At 37.6% G+C, this 16662-nt stretch overlaps 1 protein-coding gene across 2 annotated transcripts in view; it reads right to left on the bottom strand.

Moving 5' to 3' along the window:
• Positions 1-16662, bottom strand: part of LOC133642813 (ras-related protein Rab-37-like) — a 73750-nt gene that overhangs the window by 36169 nt on the left and 20919 nt on the right. For both annotated transcript variants that reach the window (XM_062037207.1, XM_062037208.1), the window contains exons 4-7: positions 11936-12002; positions 8007-8059; positions 576-641; positions 163-219 (exon numbers count right to left, since the gene is read on the bottom strand). In XM_062037207.1, the coding sequence (XP_061893191.1) occupies positions 163-219; positions 576-641; positions 8007-8059; positions 11936-12002 (243 nt within the window). The remainder of the gene's footprint in view (positions 1-162; positions 220-575; positions 642-8006; positions 8060-11935; positions 12003-16662) is intronic.

The raw sequence follows: 16662 nt of genomic DNA, 5'->3' as shown, positions 1-16662 counted from the left end.
AAAAGGATTTGTTGTATTCTCTTTTTATTTACCATTTACACAACGTGACCACTTCACTGCTTTTGTAAAAGTGAGTGTGTGTGGCTTACACAGTCCAGAAAATATTTCAATCGTATTTCAATTTGGGGGATGTGAAAAAAGTCAAATGTAGTCCCACAATACCTTGGCCAGCTTCTCCCCGTCCTCGGTCTTCACCACCCTCTCGGCGGCCATGTCCGACTGTAAGGCAGCAGAAAAGAGGTGAAAGGTCACAGACGGACAGTGCTCCAAGTCGTACGCACTCCAAACATCCTCTTATCTGCCAGCCAGTCTGCAGATAAGAGGATGTTCCAGAGCTCCCTGCAGACTGCGGGCCATGACCCCGGAGAAGAGAGTCCTCTCCCCGCCACCAGAGGGCGCCTCCTGACAGATGAGTTATGACGGGAAGGAGACTTTCAAATCACCGAGGGGGTTGTGAGGCAAAATGGCTTCATGCCAGAACACGCTTGACGAGGAGGATTATGAACGTGTGAGGCAATGCATAACCAAGGTGATTATTATGCCGGGTTTTTCAAAATAAAAGAAGCTTCGCTCACCTTGTTGCCCAGCAACATAATGACCACATCCTTCTGGGCGAAGTCGTGGATCTCATTGAGCCAAGCCTTTAAGGACAGCAAGACAGAGAGCGTTCAGAAGCACACTTGGACTGCTCCTCATCTTCACAGAGATGCAGGAAGGGCACAACCTTCACGACAGCTCCTCAACAAAACCAAGATGGAGTCCTGGTTTGTACAGGAGACGTCTTTTTTTTTTAAAGACTTGAGGTTTTTATCAATGAAACCATCACTAGTCTCACTTATAAGATGTGGAGCAGAAAGAAATACTCACACAAATATTACTTTAATTGTGTGAATGCTCCAAAACACTATATATGTATGTATATATGTATATGTGTGTATATATACAGTATATATATATGTATATATATATATATATATATATGTATGTATATGCATGTATGTGTATATGTATATGTATATGTATGCATATGTATGGATTAGAGATGTCCGATAATGGCTTTTTTGCCGATATCCGATATTGTCCAACTCTTAATTACCGATTCCGATATCAAGCGATACCGATATATACAGTGGTGGAATGAACACATTATTATGTTGTTGTGATGCCCCGCTGGATGCATTAAACAATGTAACAAGGTTTTCCCAAAATAAATCAACTCAAGTTATGGAAAAAAAAAAGTGCCAACATGGCACTGCCATATTTATTATTGAAGTCACAAAGTGCATTAATTTTTTTTTAACATGCCTCAAAACAGCAGCTTGGAATTTGGGAGAGAGCATGAGGAGGTTGAGGTGGGCGGGGTTGAGGTGTGGGAGGTAGCCGGGGTGTGTGTATTGTAGCGTCCCGGAAGAGTTAGTGCTGCAAGGGATTCTGGGTATTTGTTCTGTTGTGTTACGGTGCGGATGTTCTCCCGAAATGTGTTTGTCATTCTTGTTTGGTGTGGCTTCACAGTGTGGCGCATATTTGTAACAGTGTTAAAGTTGTTTATACGTCCGCCCTCAGTGTGACCTGTATGGCTGTTGACCAAGTATGCCTTGCAGTCACTTGTGTGTGTGAAAAGCCGTAGATATTGTGTGATTGGGCCGGCACGCAAAGGCAGTGCCTTTAAGGTTTATTGGCGCTCTGTACTTCTCCCTACGTCCGTGTACACAGCGGCCTTTTAAAAAGTCATACATTTTACTTTCTGAAACCGATACCGATAATTTCCGATTTTACATCTTAAAGCATTTATCGGCCGATAATATCGGCAGTCCGATATTATCGGACATCTCTAGTATGGATATATGCATGTGTGTGGATATATTCATATATATAGATATATATATCATCTTTTTTACTATTTATATTACTATATTATTGTGTATGCACCTTAGGGGATCTGTTGTTGTTCTTTGAACCAGTTCACTGTAATAATGACAATAAAACTCTATTCTATTCTATTCACACATTTAGTTTTCTACACCAAAATTCATCTATTTATTATTATTCTTCTTCTCAAGATTTTGGCACGCTCTACCTTACACATTTTTCACCCGATATCCAACTGTTCCAACTTCAAACTGTTCAGCCTATTCGGAAAACGCAGGCTCTCCCTTGATAAATTCCAAAAATTCCCAAATTTCCCCGAAATCAAATTTTTCCCATTCAAAATGAATTAGCCTTTTTTCAATTGTCAACCATTTCCACATTTTTCAACCAATTCAAACCATTCCACCTTCAACACATTCCACTCATCCTGGACATTCAAACTATCATTTTTCCAAGTTCAAAAAAATTCCAGGAATTCCCAGTTTTTTTCTGTCGACTTCTCCTCCCACATTTTTCAACCCACTTCAACCGTTCCACTGTCAAAACATTCCTCTTGATCAGGACAAAAAACTAAGTTGTTTTTTTAACTGGAAAAAATTCCCGGTTTTCCCGAAATTCCAGGAATACTCAATACCATTTCTCAATTAAAAATGTTACTACATCAACATTTCTCAACCGACTCATTCAGAACATTAAAAAAAATGAGCATTTTCAAAAAAAATATCCCGCTTTTACCGAAATTCCCAAATTTCTATGAAATTCCCATTGAAAAGAATGGGACATTTTGCAAAGTTCCACAATCACCACTTTTTTTTTATCCAATTCAAACCCGTCCAACTTCAAAATATTCCGCCTGTTCAGGAATTGTGTGCTCTCCTTCAATAATTCAAACAAATTCCCGGATTTCCTAGAATTCCCAGTTTTTAGGGACATTTTCCCTACTCAAAATAAATGATCCATTTTTCAAACTTCCACAATTCTCACACTTTTCAACTGATTCAAACCATTCCACCTTCGACATATACAACTCATCCACAGTCAAAACATTTCTCTTAGTCAAGACAAAAAAACAATAAGGTTTAGGAACTTGCAAAATTCCCAGTTTTCCCGAAATTCCATAATACAATTTCTCAATTAAAAAAGTTACTACTTCAACATTTCTTGACCGATTGAAACAATTCCAACACCAACCCATTCGTGCTCCTAATAGATTGAAAAAGAATTCCCCTTTTTCCCAAATTTCCAAAAATTCTCACATTTTTCAACCGATTCAAACCATTCCACCATTGACATATTCAACTCATCCTGGAAATTCAAACAACCATTTTAAACGTTCAACACATTTACAGGAATTCCTGTTTTTTTCTAACCTTATTTCCAACCTTTTTCAGTGCGATAACTTCTTCCACATTTTTCAACCCACTTCAACCGTTCCACCGTCAAAACATTCCTCTTAATCAGGAAAAGACAAATTTGTTTTTTTTAACTGGAAAAATTCCCGGTTTTCCAGAAATTCCTTAATACCATTTCTCAATTAAAATGGTTATTACTTCAACATTTCTCGGCCAATTTGAAAATTTCCAACACCAACTCATTCAGAACATATATTTTGTTTCCCAAAAATTCCCGCTTTTCCCGAAATTCCAAAATTTCTATGAAATTCCCATTGAAAAGAATGGGACATTTTGCAAAGTTCCACAACTCCCACATTTTTTTCATCCGATTCAAACCCTTCCAACTTCAAAATATTCAGCCTGTTCAGGAATTGTGTGCTCTACTTCATTAATTCCCAAAAAAATCCCGGTTTTCCCGAAATTCCAGGAATTCCTTAATACCATTTCTCAATTAAAAATGTTACTACTTCAACATTTCTCGGCCGATTTGAAAAATTCCAACACCGACTCATTCAGAACATATATTTCGTTTAGCATTTTCCCAAAAATTCACGCTTTTCCCGAAATTCCCAAATTTCTATGAAATTCCCATTGAAAAGAATGGGACATTTTGCGAAGTTCCACAACTCCAACATTTTTTTTTATCTGATTCAAACCGTTCCAACTTCAAAATATTCAGCCTGTTCAGGAATTGTGTGCTCTACTTCATTAATTCCCAAAAAAATCCCGGTTTTCCCGAAATTCCAGGAATTCCTTAATACCATTTCTAAATTAAAAATGTTACTATATCAACATTTCTCGACCGATTTAAAAAATTCCAAAAACAACCAACTCATTCAGAACATTAACATTTTTTTTTAGCATTTTCCCCAAAAATTCCCAAATTTCTATGAAATTCCCAAATTTCTATGAAATTCCCATTGAAAAGAATGGGACATTTTGCAAAGTTCCACAACTCCCACATTTTTAAAAATCCGATTCAAACCCTTCCAACTTCAACATATTCAGCCTGTTCAGGAATTGTGTGCTCTACTTCAACAATTAAAAAATAAAATCTCGGATTTCCTAGAATTCCCAGTTTTTAGGGACATTTTCCCCATTCAAAATGAATGATCCATTTTTCAAACTTCCACAATTCTCACATTTTTCAACTTTTTCAAACCATTCCACCTTCAACACATTCCACTCATCCTGGAACTTCAAAGTACAATTTTTCCAAGTTAAAAAAAATTCCAGGAATTCCCAGTTTTCCAAACCCTATTCACCCTTTTTTCTGTCGACTACTCCTCCCACATTTTTCAACCCACTTCAGCCTTTCCACTGTCAAAACATTCCTCTTGAGTAGGACAAAAAACGAAGTTGTTTTTTTAACTGGAAAAATTCCCGGTTTTCCCAAAATTCCAGGAATTCCTTTATACCATTTCTCAATTAAAATTGTTACTACTTCAACATTTCTCGGCCGATTTGAAAAATTCCAACACCGACTCATTCAGAACATATATTTTGTTTAGCATTTTCCCAAAAATTCCCGCTTTTCCCGAAATTCCCAAATTTCTATGAAATTCCCATTGAAAAGAATGGGAAATTTTGCAAAGTTCCACAACTCCCACATTTTTTTCATCCGATTCAAACCGTTCCAACTTCAAAATATTCAGCCTGTTCAGGAATTGTGTGCTCTACTTCATTAATTCCCAAAAAAATCTCGGTTTTCCCAAAATTCCAGGAATTCCTTAATACCATTTCTCAATTAAAAATGTTACTACATCAACATTTCTCGACCGAATTGAAAAATTCCAAAAACAACCAACTCATTCAGAACATTAAATTTTTTTTTAGCATTTCCCCAAAAAATTCCCAAATTTCTATGAAATTCCCAAATTTCTATGAAATTCCCAAATTTCTATGAAATTCCCATTGAAATGAATGGGACATTTTGCAAAGTTCCACAACTCCCACATTTTTTTATCCGATATTCAGCTTGTTCAGGAATTGTATGCTCTACTTCATTAATTCCCAAAAAAATTCACGGATTTCCTAAAATTCCCAGTTTTTAGGGACATTTTCCCCGTTCAAAATGAATTATCCATTGTTCAAACGTCCACAATTCGCACATTTTTCAACCGATTCAAACCATTCCACCTTCAACACAATTCAAACAACCATTTTTCCACGTTCAACAAATTTCCAGGAATTCCTGTTTTTTTCTAACCTTATTTCAAACCTTTTTCACTGCGATAACTCCCTTCACATTTTTCAACCCATTTCAACCGTTCCACTGTCGAAACATTTCTCTTAGTCAGGACAACAACAAAAAAAAAGGTTTAGGAACTTGAAAAATTCACGGTTTTTCCGAAATTTCGTAATACAATTTCTCAATTAAAAAACTGTTACTACTTTAACATTTCTTGACCAATTTAAACAATTCCAACACCAAACAACTCATGTTCCTAATAGATTTAAAAATAATTCTCTTTTTCCCAAAATTTCCAGGAATATCCCATTGAAATGTATGGGACATTTTTTGAAGTTGCACAATTCCCACATTTTTTAACTGATTCAAACCGTTCCAACTTCAAAATATTCAGCCTGTTCAGGAATTGTGTGCTCTACTTCATTAATTCCCAAAAAAATCCCGGTTTTCCCAAAATTCCAGGAATTCCTTAATACCATTTCTCAATTAAAAATGTTACTACATCAACATTTCTCGACCGATTTGAAAAATTCCAAAAACAACCAACTCATTCAGAACATTAACATTTTTTTTTAGCATTTTCCCAAAAAATTCCCAAATTTCTTTGAAATTCCCAAATTTCTATGAAATTCCCAAATTTCTATGAAATTCCCATTGAAAAGAAGGGGACATTTTGCAAAGTTCCACAACTCCCACATTTTTTTATCCGATATTCAGCTTGTTCAGGAATTGTGTGCTCTACTTCATTAATTCCCAAAAAATTCCCGGATTTCCTAAAATTCCCAGTTTTTAGGGACATATTCCCCGTTCAAAATGAATTATCCATTGTTCAAACATCCACAATTCGCACATTTTTCAACCGATTCAGACCATTCCACCTTCAACACAATTCAAACAACCATTTTTCCACGTTCAACAAATTTCCAGGAATTCCTGTTTTTTTCTAACCTTATTTCAAACCTTTTTCACTGCGATAACTCCCTTCACATTTTTTCAACCCATTTCAACCGTTCCACTGTCGAAACATTCCTCTTAGTCAGGACAAAAAAAAAAAAAAAAAAAAAGGAAAATTCACGGTTTTCCCGAAATTCCGTAATACAATTTCTCAATTAAAAAACTGTCACTACTTTAACATTTCTTGACCAATTTAAACAATTCCAACACCAAACAACTCATGTTCCTAATAGATTTAAAAATAATTCTCTTTTTCCCAAAATTTCCAGGAATATCCCATTGAAATGTATGGGACATTATTTGAAGTTGCACAATTCCCACATTTTTTAACTGATTCAAACCGTTCCAACTTCAAAATATTCAGCCTGTTCAGGAATTGTGTGCTCTACTTCATTAATTCCCAAAAAAATCCCGGTTTTCCCAAAATTCCAGGAATTCCTTAATACCATTTCTCAATTAAAAATGTTACTACATCAACATTCCTCGACCGATTTGAAAAATTCCAAAACCAACCAACTCATTCAGAACATTAACATTTTTTTTAGCATTTTCCCAAAAAATTCCCAAATTTCTATGAAATTCCCATTGAAAAGAATGGGACATTTTGCAAAGTTCCACAACTCCCACATTTTTTTATCCGATATTCAGCTTGTTCAGGAATTGTATGCTCTACTTCATTAATTCCCCAAAAAATTCCCGGATTTCCTAAAATTCCCAGTTTTTAGGGACATTTTCCCCGTTCAAAATGAATTATCCATTTTTTCAAACGTCCACAATTCGCACATTTTTCAACCGATTCAAACCATTCCACCTTCAACACAATTCAAACAACCATTTTTCCACCTTCAACAAATTTCCAGGAATTCCTGTTTTTTTCTAACCTTATTTCAAACCTTTTTCATTGCGATAACTCCCTTCACATTTTTCAACCCATTTCAACCGTTCCACTGTCGAAACATTCCTAATAGTCAGGACAACAAAAAAAAAAAGGAAAATTCACGGTTTTCCCGGAATTCCGTAATACAATTTCTCAATTAAAAAACTGTTACTACTATTACTACTTTAACATTTCTTGACCAATTTAAACAATTCCAACACCAAACAACTCATGTTCCTAATAGATTTAAAAATAATTCTCTTTTTCCCAAAATTTCCAGGAAGATCCCATTGAAATGTATGGGACATTTTTTGAAGTTGCACAATTCCCACATTTTTCAACTGATTCAAACCATTCCAACGTCAACACATTCCACTCATCCTGGACATTCCAACTAACACTTTCCCAACTTACAAACCAAAATCCAATTTTCCTGGAAATTCAAACTCTTCAACATTCAAACTATTCTTACATTCATACTACATTCTGTCAGCCTTTCACGTCAACTTCAGCATTGGAGCATTCACACGCAATTCCTCCAGGAATTGCCTGATCTAGTTGTATTTTTTGTTGTGTTTCCATTGTAAACATTCCATAAGCCACATTTCCACGCAGTGACATCACTACTCTGAGTCTGACTTTATTATAGACTCGAGTCGTTGGCGAAGGTGTGTCGCGCTGTAGAAGGAAGTAAAAAATGAAAAGGAGGGCGGAGTCTCACCCTGATGTTGTCAAAGGATGGCTTGCTGGTGATGTCATAGAGCAGCAGCAATGCTGGCAGAAAACAGGAGCACTTTAATCCCACATCAATCACAACACACACACACACACACACACACACACACACACACACACACACACACACACACACACACACACACACACACACACACACACACACACACACACACACACACACACACACACACACACACACATTCTTGTATTTGTTACCTTCTTGAGACCTGCGAAAAATGGCCACCTCTTTAGGACCACAATTTCTAGATATATACAGATTTATATTTACAACATTAATAATATATACATACTATGCAAATATAAAAAAGGTAAGCTTTTAGTTATTTAAAAAAAAATGTATTTGCAATTATTTTTTCATCTTCATTATTTACTTCACAGTATGTCTCTATATACAAACCCCAAAACCAGTGGAAACTGTGGACGTGGTGTTCTCTGGACCAAAGAGGAAAAGAACCAATCCGGACTGTCCTAGGCACAAAGTGTAAAAGGCAGCATGTGTGATGGTATGGGGGTGTATTAGTGGCCAAGACATGGGTAACTTACACATCTGTGAAGGCACCATTAATGCTGAAAGGTACATACAGCTTTTGGAGCAACATATGTTGCCATCAAAGCAACGTTACTATGGACGCCCCTGCTTATTTCAGCAAAACAATGCCAAGCCAGGTGTTACAACAGCGTGGCCTCATAGTAAAAGAGTGCGGGTACTAGACTGGCCTGCCTGTAGTCCAGACGTTGAAAATGTGTGGCAGCTAAAATATGAGAAGGGAGACTGTTGAACAACTTAAGCTGTACATCAAGCAAGAATGGGAAAGAATTCCACTTCAAAAATGTGTCTCCTCACTTCCCAAACCTTTACTGAGTGTTGTTAAAAGGAAAGGCCATGTAACACACTGGTAAAAATGCCTTTTTTGCAATGTGTTGCTGCCATTCAATTGTAAGTTAACGATTATTTGCAAAAGAAAATGAAGTTTGTCAGTGTGAACATGAAATATCTTGTCTTTGCAGTCTATTCAATTGAATATAAGTTGAAAAGGATTTGTTGTATTCTCTTTTTATTTACCATTTACACAACCTGACAACTTCACTGTTTATGGGTTTTTTACATATTTATTTTATTTGGCCAAAGGGGGCGTATTTCAATTTCTTGCACACACTTGTTATTACATATGTTGGCCAGAGGGGGAGCACTTTTAAAATCGACAGTCCATTTGAAAAATCTCTCCTTTTTGGGACCGCCCTAATTTTAATAGATTTCACCACCAGGGGCGCAAATGAGATCTCTATTTGTTGTTTTTTGTAATGTGCTTAAGGCCGATGACACGCGAGTCACAGACCACAGATTAGACTTAGACTTCCTTTTATTGTCATTCAAATTTAAACTTTACAGTAGGTAAGAACAAAATGTTGTTGCGTTAGCGCGTTGTAGTTGGCCCCTGTGCCGCACTTTGGGCAACCCAGCTGTAACTGTTAATGGCCACAATAGTCTTAGTACCGTAGTGTAGTTGTTCATCCTGTGGTCACATACGGGACGCGGCTTGTCTTACGTCAGCACCAGAAGTCGTAAAATCAGCCGTTCACCTGGCGGGTTTTTTCAGGGATGAATAAGGAAAGTCCTTCTTTAGCTGCCGTCTTGTTTTGTCATATATTGCTGCCTTTGCACCTGTCAGTGTTTGCTGTTGTATGCACATTAAATCAACAAAAAATATCCTGACTTTGGAGCAATGTTCACAGACTCTAGTGTTTGGCTCACTATTAGATGCAATGGTTTTCCGTATTGGGACCATGACTTCGGTCCTAACTTGCTCAAAATCCTGACTTTGGAGCAATGTTCACGGACTCTAGTGTTTGGCTCACTATTAGATGCAATGGGTTTCCGTATTGGGACCATGATTTATGTCCTAACTTGCTCAAAATCGTGACTTTGGAGCAATGTTCACGGACTCTAGTATTTGGCTCACTATTAGATGCAATGGTTTTCTGTATTGGGACCATGATTTCGGTCCTAACTTGCTCAAAATCCTGACTTTGGAGCAATGTTCACGGACTCTAGTATTTGGCTCACTATTAGATGCAATGGTTTTCCTTATTGGGACCATGATTTCGGTCCTAACTTGCTCAAAATTGTGACTTTGGAGCAATGTTCACGGACTCTAGTATTTGGCTCACTATTAGATGCAATGGGTTTCCGTATTGGGACCATGATTTATGTCCTAACTTGCTCAAAATCGTGACTTTGGAGCAATGTTCACGGACTCTAGTATTTGGCTCACTATTAGATGCAATGGTTTTCTGTATTGAGACCATGATTTCAGTCCTAACTTGCTCAAAATCCTGACTTTGGAGCAATGTTCACAGACTCTAGTGTTTGGCTCACTATTAGATGCAATGGCTTTCCGTATTGGGACCATGATTTCGGTCCTAAGTTGCTCAAAATCGTGACTTTGGAGCAATGTTCACGGACTAGTATTTGGCTCACTATTAGATGCAATGGTTTTCCGTATTGGGACAATGACTTCGGTCCTAACTTGCTCAAAATCATGACTTTGGAGCAATGTTCACGGACTCTAGTGTTTGGCTCACTATTAGATGCAATGGCTTTCCGTATTGGGACCATGATTTCGGTCCTAAGTTGCTCAAAATCGTGACTTTGGAGCAATGTTCACGGACTTTAGTATTTGGCTCACTATTAGATGCAATGGTTTTCCGTATTGGGACCATGATTTCGGTCCTAACTTGCTCAAAATCGTGACTTTGGAGCAATGTTCACGGACTCTAGTATTTGGCTCACTATTAGATGCAATGGTTTTCCGTATTGGGACCATGATTTCGGTCCTAACTTGCTCAAAATCGTGACTTCGGAGCAATGTTCACGGACTTTAGTATTTGGCTCACTATTAGATGCAATGGTTTTCCGTATTGGGACCATGATTTCGGTCCTAACTTGCTCAAAATCCTGACTTTGGAGCAATGTTCACGGACTCTAGTGTTTGGCTCACTATTAGATGCAATGGTTTTCCGTATTGGGACCATGATTTCGGTCCTAACTTGCTCAAAATCCTGACTTTGGAGCAATGTTCACGGACTCTAGTGTTTGGCTCACTATTAGATGCAATGGTTTTCCGTATTGGGACCATGATTTATGTCCTAACTTGCTCAAAATCCTGACTTTGGAGCAATGTTCACGGACTCTAGTGTTTGGCTCACTATTAGATGCAATGGTTTTCTGTATTGAGACCATGATTTCGGTCCTAACTTGCTCAAAATCGTGACTTTGGAGCAATGTTCACGGACTCTAGTATTTGGCTCACTATTAGATGCAATGGGTTTCCGTATTGGGCCCATGATTTATGTCCTAACTTGCTCAAAATCGTGACTTTGGAGCAATGTTCACGGACTCTAGTGTTTGGCTCACTATTAGATGCAATGGTTTTTTCCGTATTGGGACCATGATTTATGTCCTAACTTGCTCAAAATCATGACTTTGGAGCAATGTTCACGGACAGTAGTGTTTGGCTCACTATTAAATGCAATGGTTTTCCGTATTGGGACCATGATTTCGGTCCTAACTTGCTCAAAATCCTGACTTTGGAGCAATGTTCACGGACTAGTATTTGGCTCACTATTAGATGCAATGGTTTTCCGTATTGGGACCATGATTTTGATCCTAACTTGCTCAAAATCGTGACTTCGGAGCAATGTTCACGGACTCTAGTATTTGGCTCACTATTAGATGCAATGGTTTTCCGTATTGGGACCATGATTTCGGTCCTAACCTGCTCACCGGTCCTCATATGGAAGGTACTTTTCCTTGTCAATGTCTCAAGAAGGGCATAAATACAAGAACACACACACATAGTAGGAGGAAGTCAAAGAAAGAAAAAAGGTTACCCTGTGCGTCTCTGTAGTAGGCGTGCGTCACGCTTCGGAATCTCTCCTGGCCGGCTGTATCCCAGATCTACACAACAGGGCGCATAATTACACAACAAAGCGCATGATTACACAAAAGAGCGCATAATTACACAAAAGAGCGCATAATTACACAACAAAAGGTGCAATTACCCAGCGACTAAGTCAGGGAGCTGTGCCGTGCTGGTTTGCATTTATCTACAATCCTGCCTGGCTATGTAATTCATGACATTTTATAGCATATTCCACATATTTTAAGTGTTATTTTAGTTTCATTTTCTATAACTGTGGTGATGGATGACGTTATTCGTCAAGCGGAACTCAGGTTTTTGAGTTTAAGGGGGAAGAATGCTAACAACACGGCTTTTTGGCAAAACAACTTTTCTCTGCACTTCCTTTTTAACTCTTGCATCATCAATACCACATCTCTGTATTGGTCAACCTTTGACGTGAGCGATGATAAAAAAGACGAGACGAGAGACGTACTACTGATGCTAACAAGACTGCTGTCAGCAGCTGTCATTTTTTAAATGTATTTTTTATTTATCCTATTTTTCGGAGTATAAGTCGCTCCGGAGTATAAGTCGCACCGGCCCAAAATGCATAATAAAGAAGGAAAAAAACATATATAAGTCGCACTGGAGTATAAGTCGCATTTTTTGGGGGAAATGTATTTGATAAAAGCCAACAGCAAGAATAGACAATTTAAAATGTCTAAAGAATAGTGAACAACAGGCTGAATAAGTGTACGTTATGTGAGGCATAAATAACCAACTGGTATGTTAACGTAACATATTATGGTAAGAGTCATTCAAATAACTATAACATAAAGGTCAGGAGTGGGCAATTAATTTTTACCGGGGGCCGCATGAGCAACCCGAGCACTGCTGGAGGGCCACATCGACAATATTTCAATTAAATGATGCTCAATATTATTTTTGATATATACCGTAAGATAAATAATAATAATAATAATAATAATAGTAATACTTCAACATAGTGTGTGTAACAGCATTCCATGACTAATATAAATAAATTAACATTAATAATAAATGACAGTAAAATAAGCACACGTATGACTGAGGAGTCACAGTGTAACTTTGTGTGGTGTTTGAGTTGTCCGACTTTTTGTGTGGCCATAAACGCACCAGTGGTTTAGTGCTATGCGTGTTGGTGACAGATGACAAGTTGCTTTTGGCCTGGTTTGTACGGCAGAAAATGACTAGTTTTTCCAGATAGAAGTGTTTTACTCATGTTTTTGGTGTGGTTATGTCCGAATATAAACAGTTTTGCTCAATAAAGTGATGGATATAATTCCTGACCTCGAAGCATCTCCATAGACGTTACAATAATTGAACGGTGTTCAATTGAACGGTGTTGACGAACACCGCTTGTTGTCACTGTCACTCAAAGTTGCATTGCAAAATTACATAGAATAAATATGTTTATTTTGTTTAGAATTCAGATGGGATTTGATTTGGTGCGCGGCATATATTTGCTGCGCGCAGCGGACGCTTGAGCAGTGCGCAATTGCGCAGGCGCGCACCTTAGAGGGAACGTTGCTTGGCAGTCCATGTCTTGTTGAAAACACGCCATTCTTCATTAACTTTTCTCTTTTTAGCGTCTCGGGTGTAAACCGTGCATCACTTGTCGCCGTGCACCTTCACTCGCAGGTTACACACGGACACACGCCCATAAATAATACTTTTCAAAATAAAAGCAGCACAGTTGTATTGCGCGCACGACAGATGTTTTTTCAACTTTATTTTGTAATTTGTGATTGCAGCCGTTCACATTCACTCACAATCACGCACGCGCATACGTCCACACGGAAGTAATACAAATAACGATTTTCAAAACAAAAGCAGCACCGTTGTATTGCACACTCGACATAGATACTTTTTAAAATGTATTTTGTAATTTATAATTGGCCTCACGCGGGCCGGACAGGGACGCACAAAGGACCGGATGCGGCCCGCATGCCGCAGAATGCCCAGGTCTGATATAGAACATGCTATACGTTTACCAAACAATCTGTCACTCCTAATCGCTAAATCCCATGAAATCTTATACGTCTAGTCTCTTACGTGAATGAGATAAATAATATTATTTTATATTTTACGCTAATGTGTTAATCATTTCACGCATAAGTCGCTCCTGAGTATAAGTCGCACCCCCCGCCAAACTATGAAAAAAACTGCCACTTATAGTCCGAAAAATACGGTAGTATTTTTTTTTATAAATTTAATTTCCAGGCAATGCAAAGTAAAGATGCACCTCATCTTTGGCATCATCAGCTCCACTAGACTTTGGCGTGCGACCCTTTTGGATCCCTGGGAATCTTCGTGGGATATTTTTTTTGAATGTCATTGTTCCAAAATAAATAATGAATTAAAATCAATGTTGTTATGAATTATTGACCCATTTAAAGGCCTACTGAAATGAATTTTTTAAATTTAAACGGGGATAGCAGATCCATTCTATGTGTCATACTTGATCATTTCGCGATATTGCCATATTTTTGCTGAAAGGATTTAGTAGAGAACAATGACGATAAAGTTCGCAACTTTTGGTCTCTGATTAAAAAAAGCCTTGCCCCTACCGGAAGTAGCGTGACGTAGTCAGTTGTTCACCTCATATTTTCCTATTGTTTTCAACGCAGCTAGAGCGATTCGGACCGAGAAAGCGACGATTACCCCATTAATTTGAGCGAGGATGAAAGATTCGTGGATGAGGAACGTTAAGAGTGACGGACTAGAATGCAGTGAAAGACATATCTTTTTTTGCTCTGACCGTAACTTAGGTACAAGCTGGCTCATTGGATTCCACACTCTCTCCTTTTTCTATTGTGGATCACGGATTTGTATTTTAAACCACCTGGGATACTATATCCTCTTGAAAATGAGAGTCGAGAACACGAAATGGACATTCACGGTGACTTTTATCTCCACGACAATACATCGCCGAAGCTCTTTAGCTACTGAGCTAACGTGATAGCATCTGACTCAAATGCAGATAGAAACAAAATAAATAAATCCCTGACTGGAAGGATAGACAGAAGATCAACAATACTATTAAACCGTGGACATGTAACTACACGGTTAATAATTCTCAGCCTGGCAAAGCTTAACAATGCTGTTGCTAACGACGCTGAAGCTAACTTAGCAACTTAGCAACCGGACCTCACAGAGCTATGATAAAAATATTACCACTCCACCTACGCCAGCCAGCCCTCATCTGGTCATCAACACCCGTGCTCACCTGCGTTCCAGCGATCGACGGCGCGACGAAGGACTTCACCCGATCACAGATGCGGTCGGTGGCTAGCATCGGCTAGCGCGTCTGCCATCCAAGTAAGTCCTCTTGTTGTGTTGCTACAGCCAGCCGCTAATACACCGATCCCACCTACAACTTTCTTCTTTGCAATCTCCATTGTTCATTAAACAAATTGCAAAAGATTCACCAACACAGATGTCCAGAATATTGTGGAATTATGAAATGAAAACAGAGCTTTTTGTATTGGCCTCAATGGGGGAGCCATACCTCTGTTCTACTGGTTACGTCACGCGCGTACGTCATATCCAAAGGAGTTTTTCAAGCGGAAGTTTAGCGGGAAATTTAAAATGTCACTTTATAAGTTAACCCGGCCGTATTGGAATGTGTTGCAATGTTAAGATTTCATCATTGATATATAAACTATCAGACTGCGTGGTCGCTAGTAGTGGCTTTCAGTAGGCCTTTAAGGTTCCAATTACTTCACTTCAAATATTACACTTAAACAAAATGGGTAAAATATTGGATATTTTGTATTTTTGCCATATAAAAAAATGGCATAAAACTAACAAAAATGTAAAAAAAAAAAAAAATGATGATATATATTTGACAGCCAGATCAGAAGTTGACTTAGAGATTTAAGTTTAGAAAGTAAAATAATAATAAAGTATGACTTATTTTGAACACTTTTTTGAGTGGGAGCCTTTTGGATGCCTGAGAATCTTAGTGGGATGTTCGTTTTTAAATGCCATTGCTCAAAAAATAATAATGAATTAAAATGAATGTTGCTATGAATGATTAACCTACTTAAGACTCCTATTACTTCACATCAAATATTACACACAAAAACAAACTTGGGGAAAAATATTGACAATTTTGTGTTTTCGCCATGTAAAAAATGGCATGAAACAAAAAGTAAAAGGAAACCATAGAAAAATAATAAAGACCTATTATTGATGGATGAATCTGAAGTTGATCTCGAGATTTAGGTTAAGAAGGTAAAAGAATAATAAAGTATGACTTATATTTAACACTTTCATGAGTGGGACCCTTTTGGATCCCTGGTAATCTTAGTGGGATATTTTTTTTAATCAAATGTCATTGCTCTAAAAATAATAAATTAAAATCAACGTTGTTATGAATTATTGACATATTTAAGGGTCCAATTACTTGGCTTCAAATATTACACTTAAACAAAATGGGTAAAATATTGGATATTTAGTGTTTTTGCCATTTAAAAAAATGGCATAAAACTAACTAAAAAAACAACAAAAAAGATAATGACCTATATTTGACAGATAGATCTGAAGTTGATCTAAAGATTTAAGCTTAGGAAGTAAAAATATAAAATAATAAAGTATGACTTATTTTTAACACTTTTATGAGTGGGACCCTGAGAATCTTAGTGGGATATTTTTCTTTTTTAATGTCATTGC

The sequence above is a fragment of the Entelurus aequoreus genome, linkage group LG25 (assembly GCF_033978785.1).
Source record: "Entelurus aequoreus isolate RoL-2023_Sb linkage group LG25, RoL_Eaeq_v1.1, whole genome shotgun sequence".
Classification (NCBI taxonomy): Eukaryota; Metazoa; Chordata; class Actinopteri; order Syngnathiformes; family Syngnathidae; genus Entelurus; species Entelurus aequoreus.
Note: the sequence above shows the minus strand (reverse complement) of the source record. Positions and strands in the feature narration are given on the sequence as shown.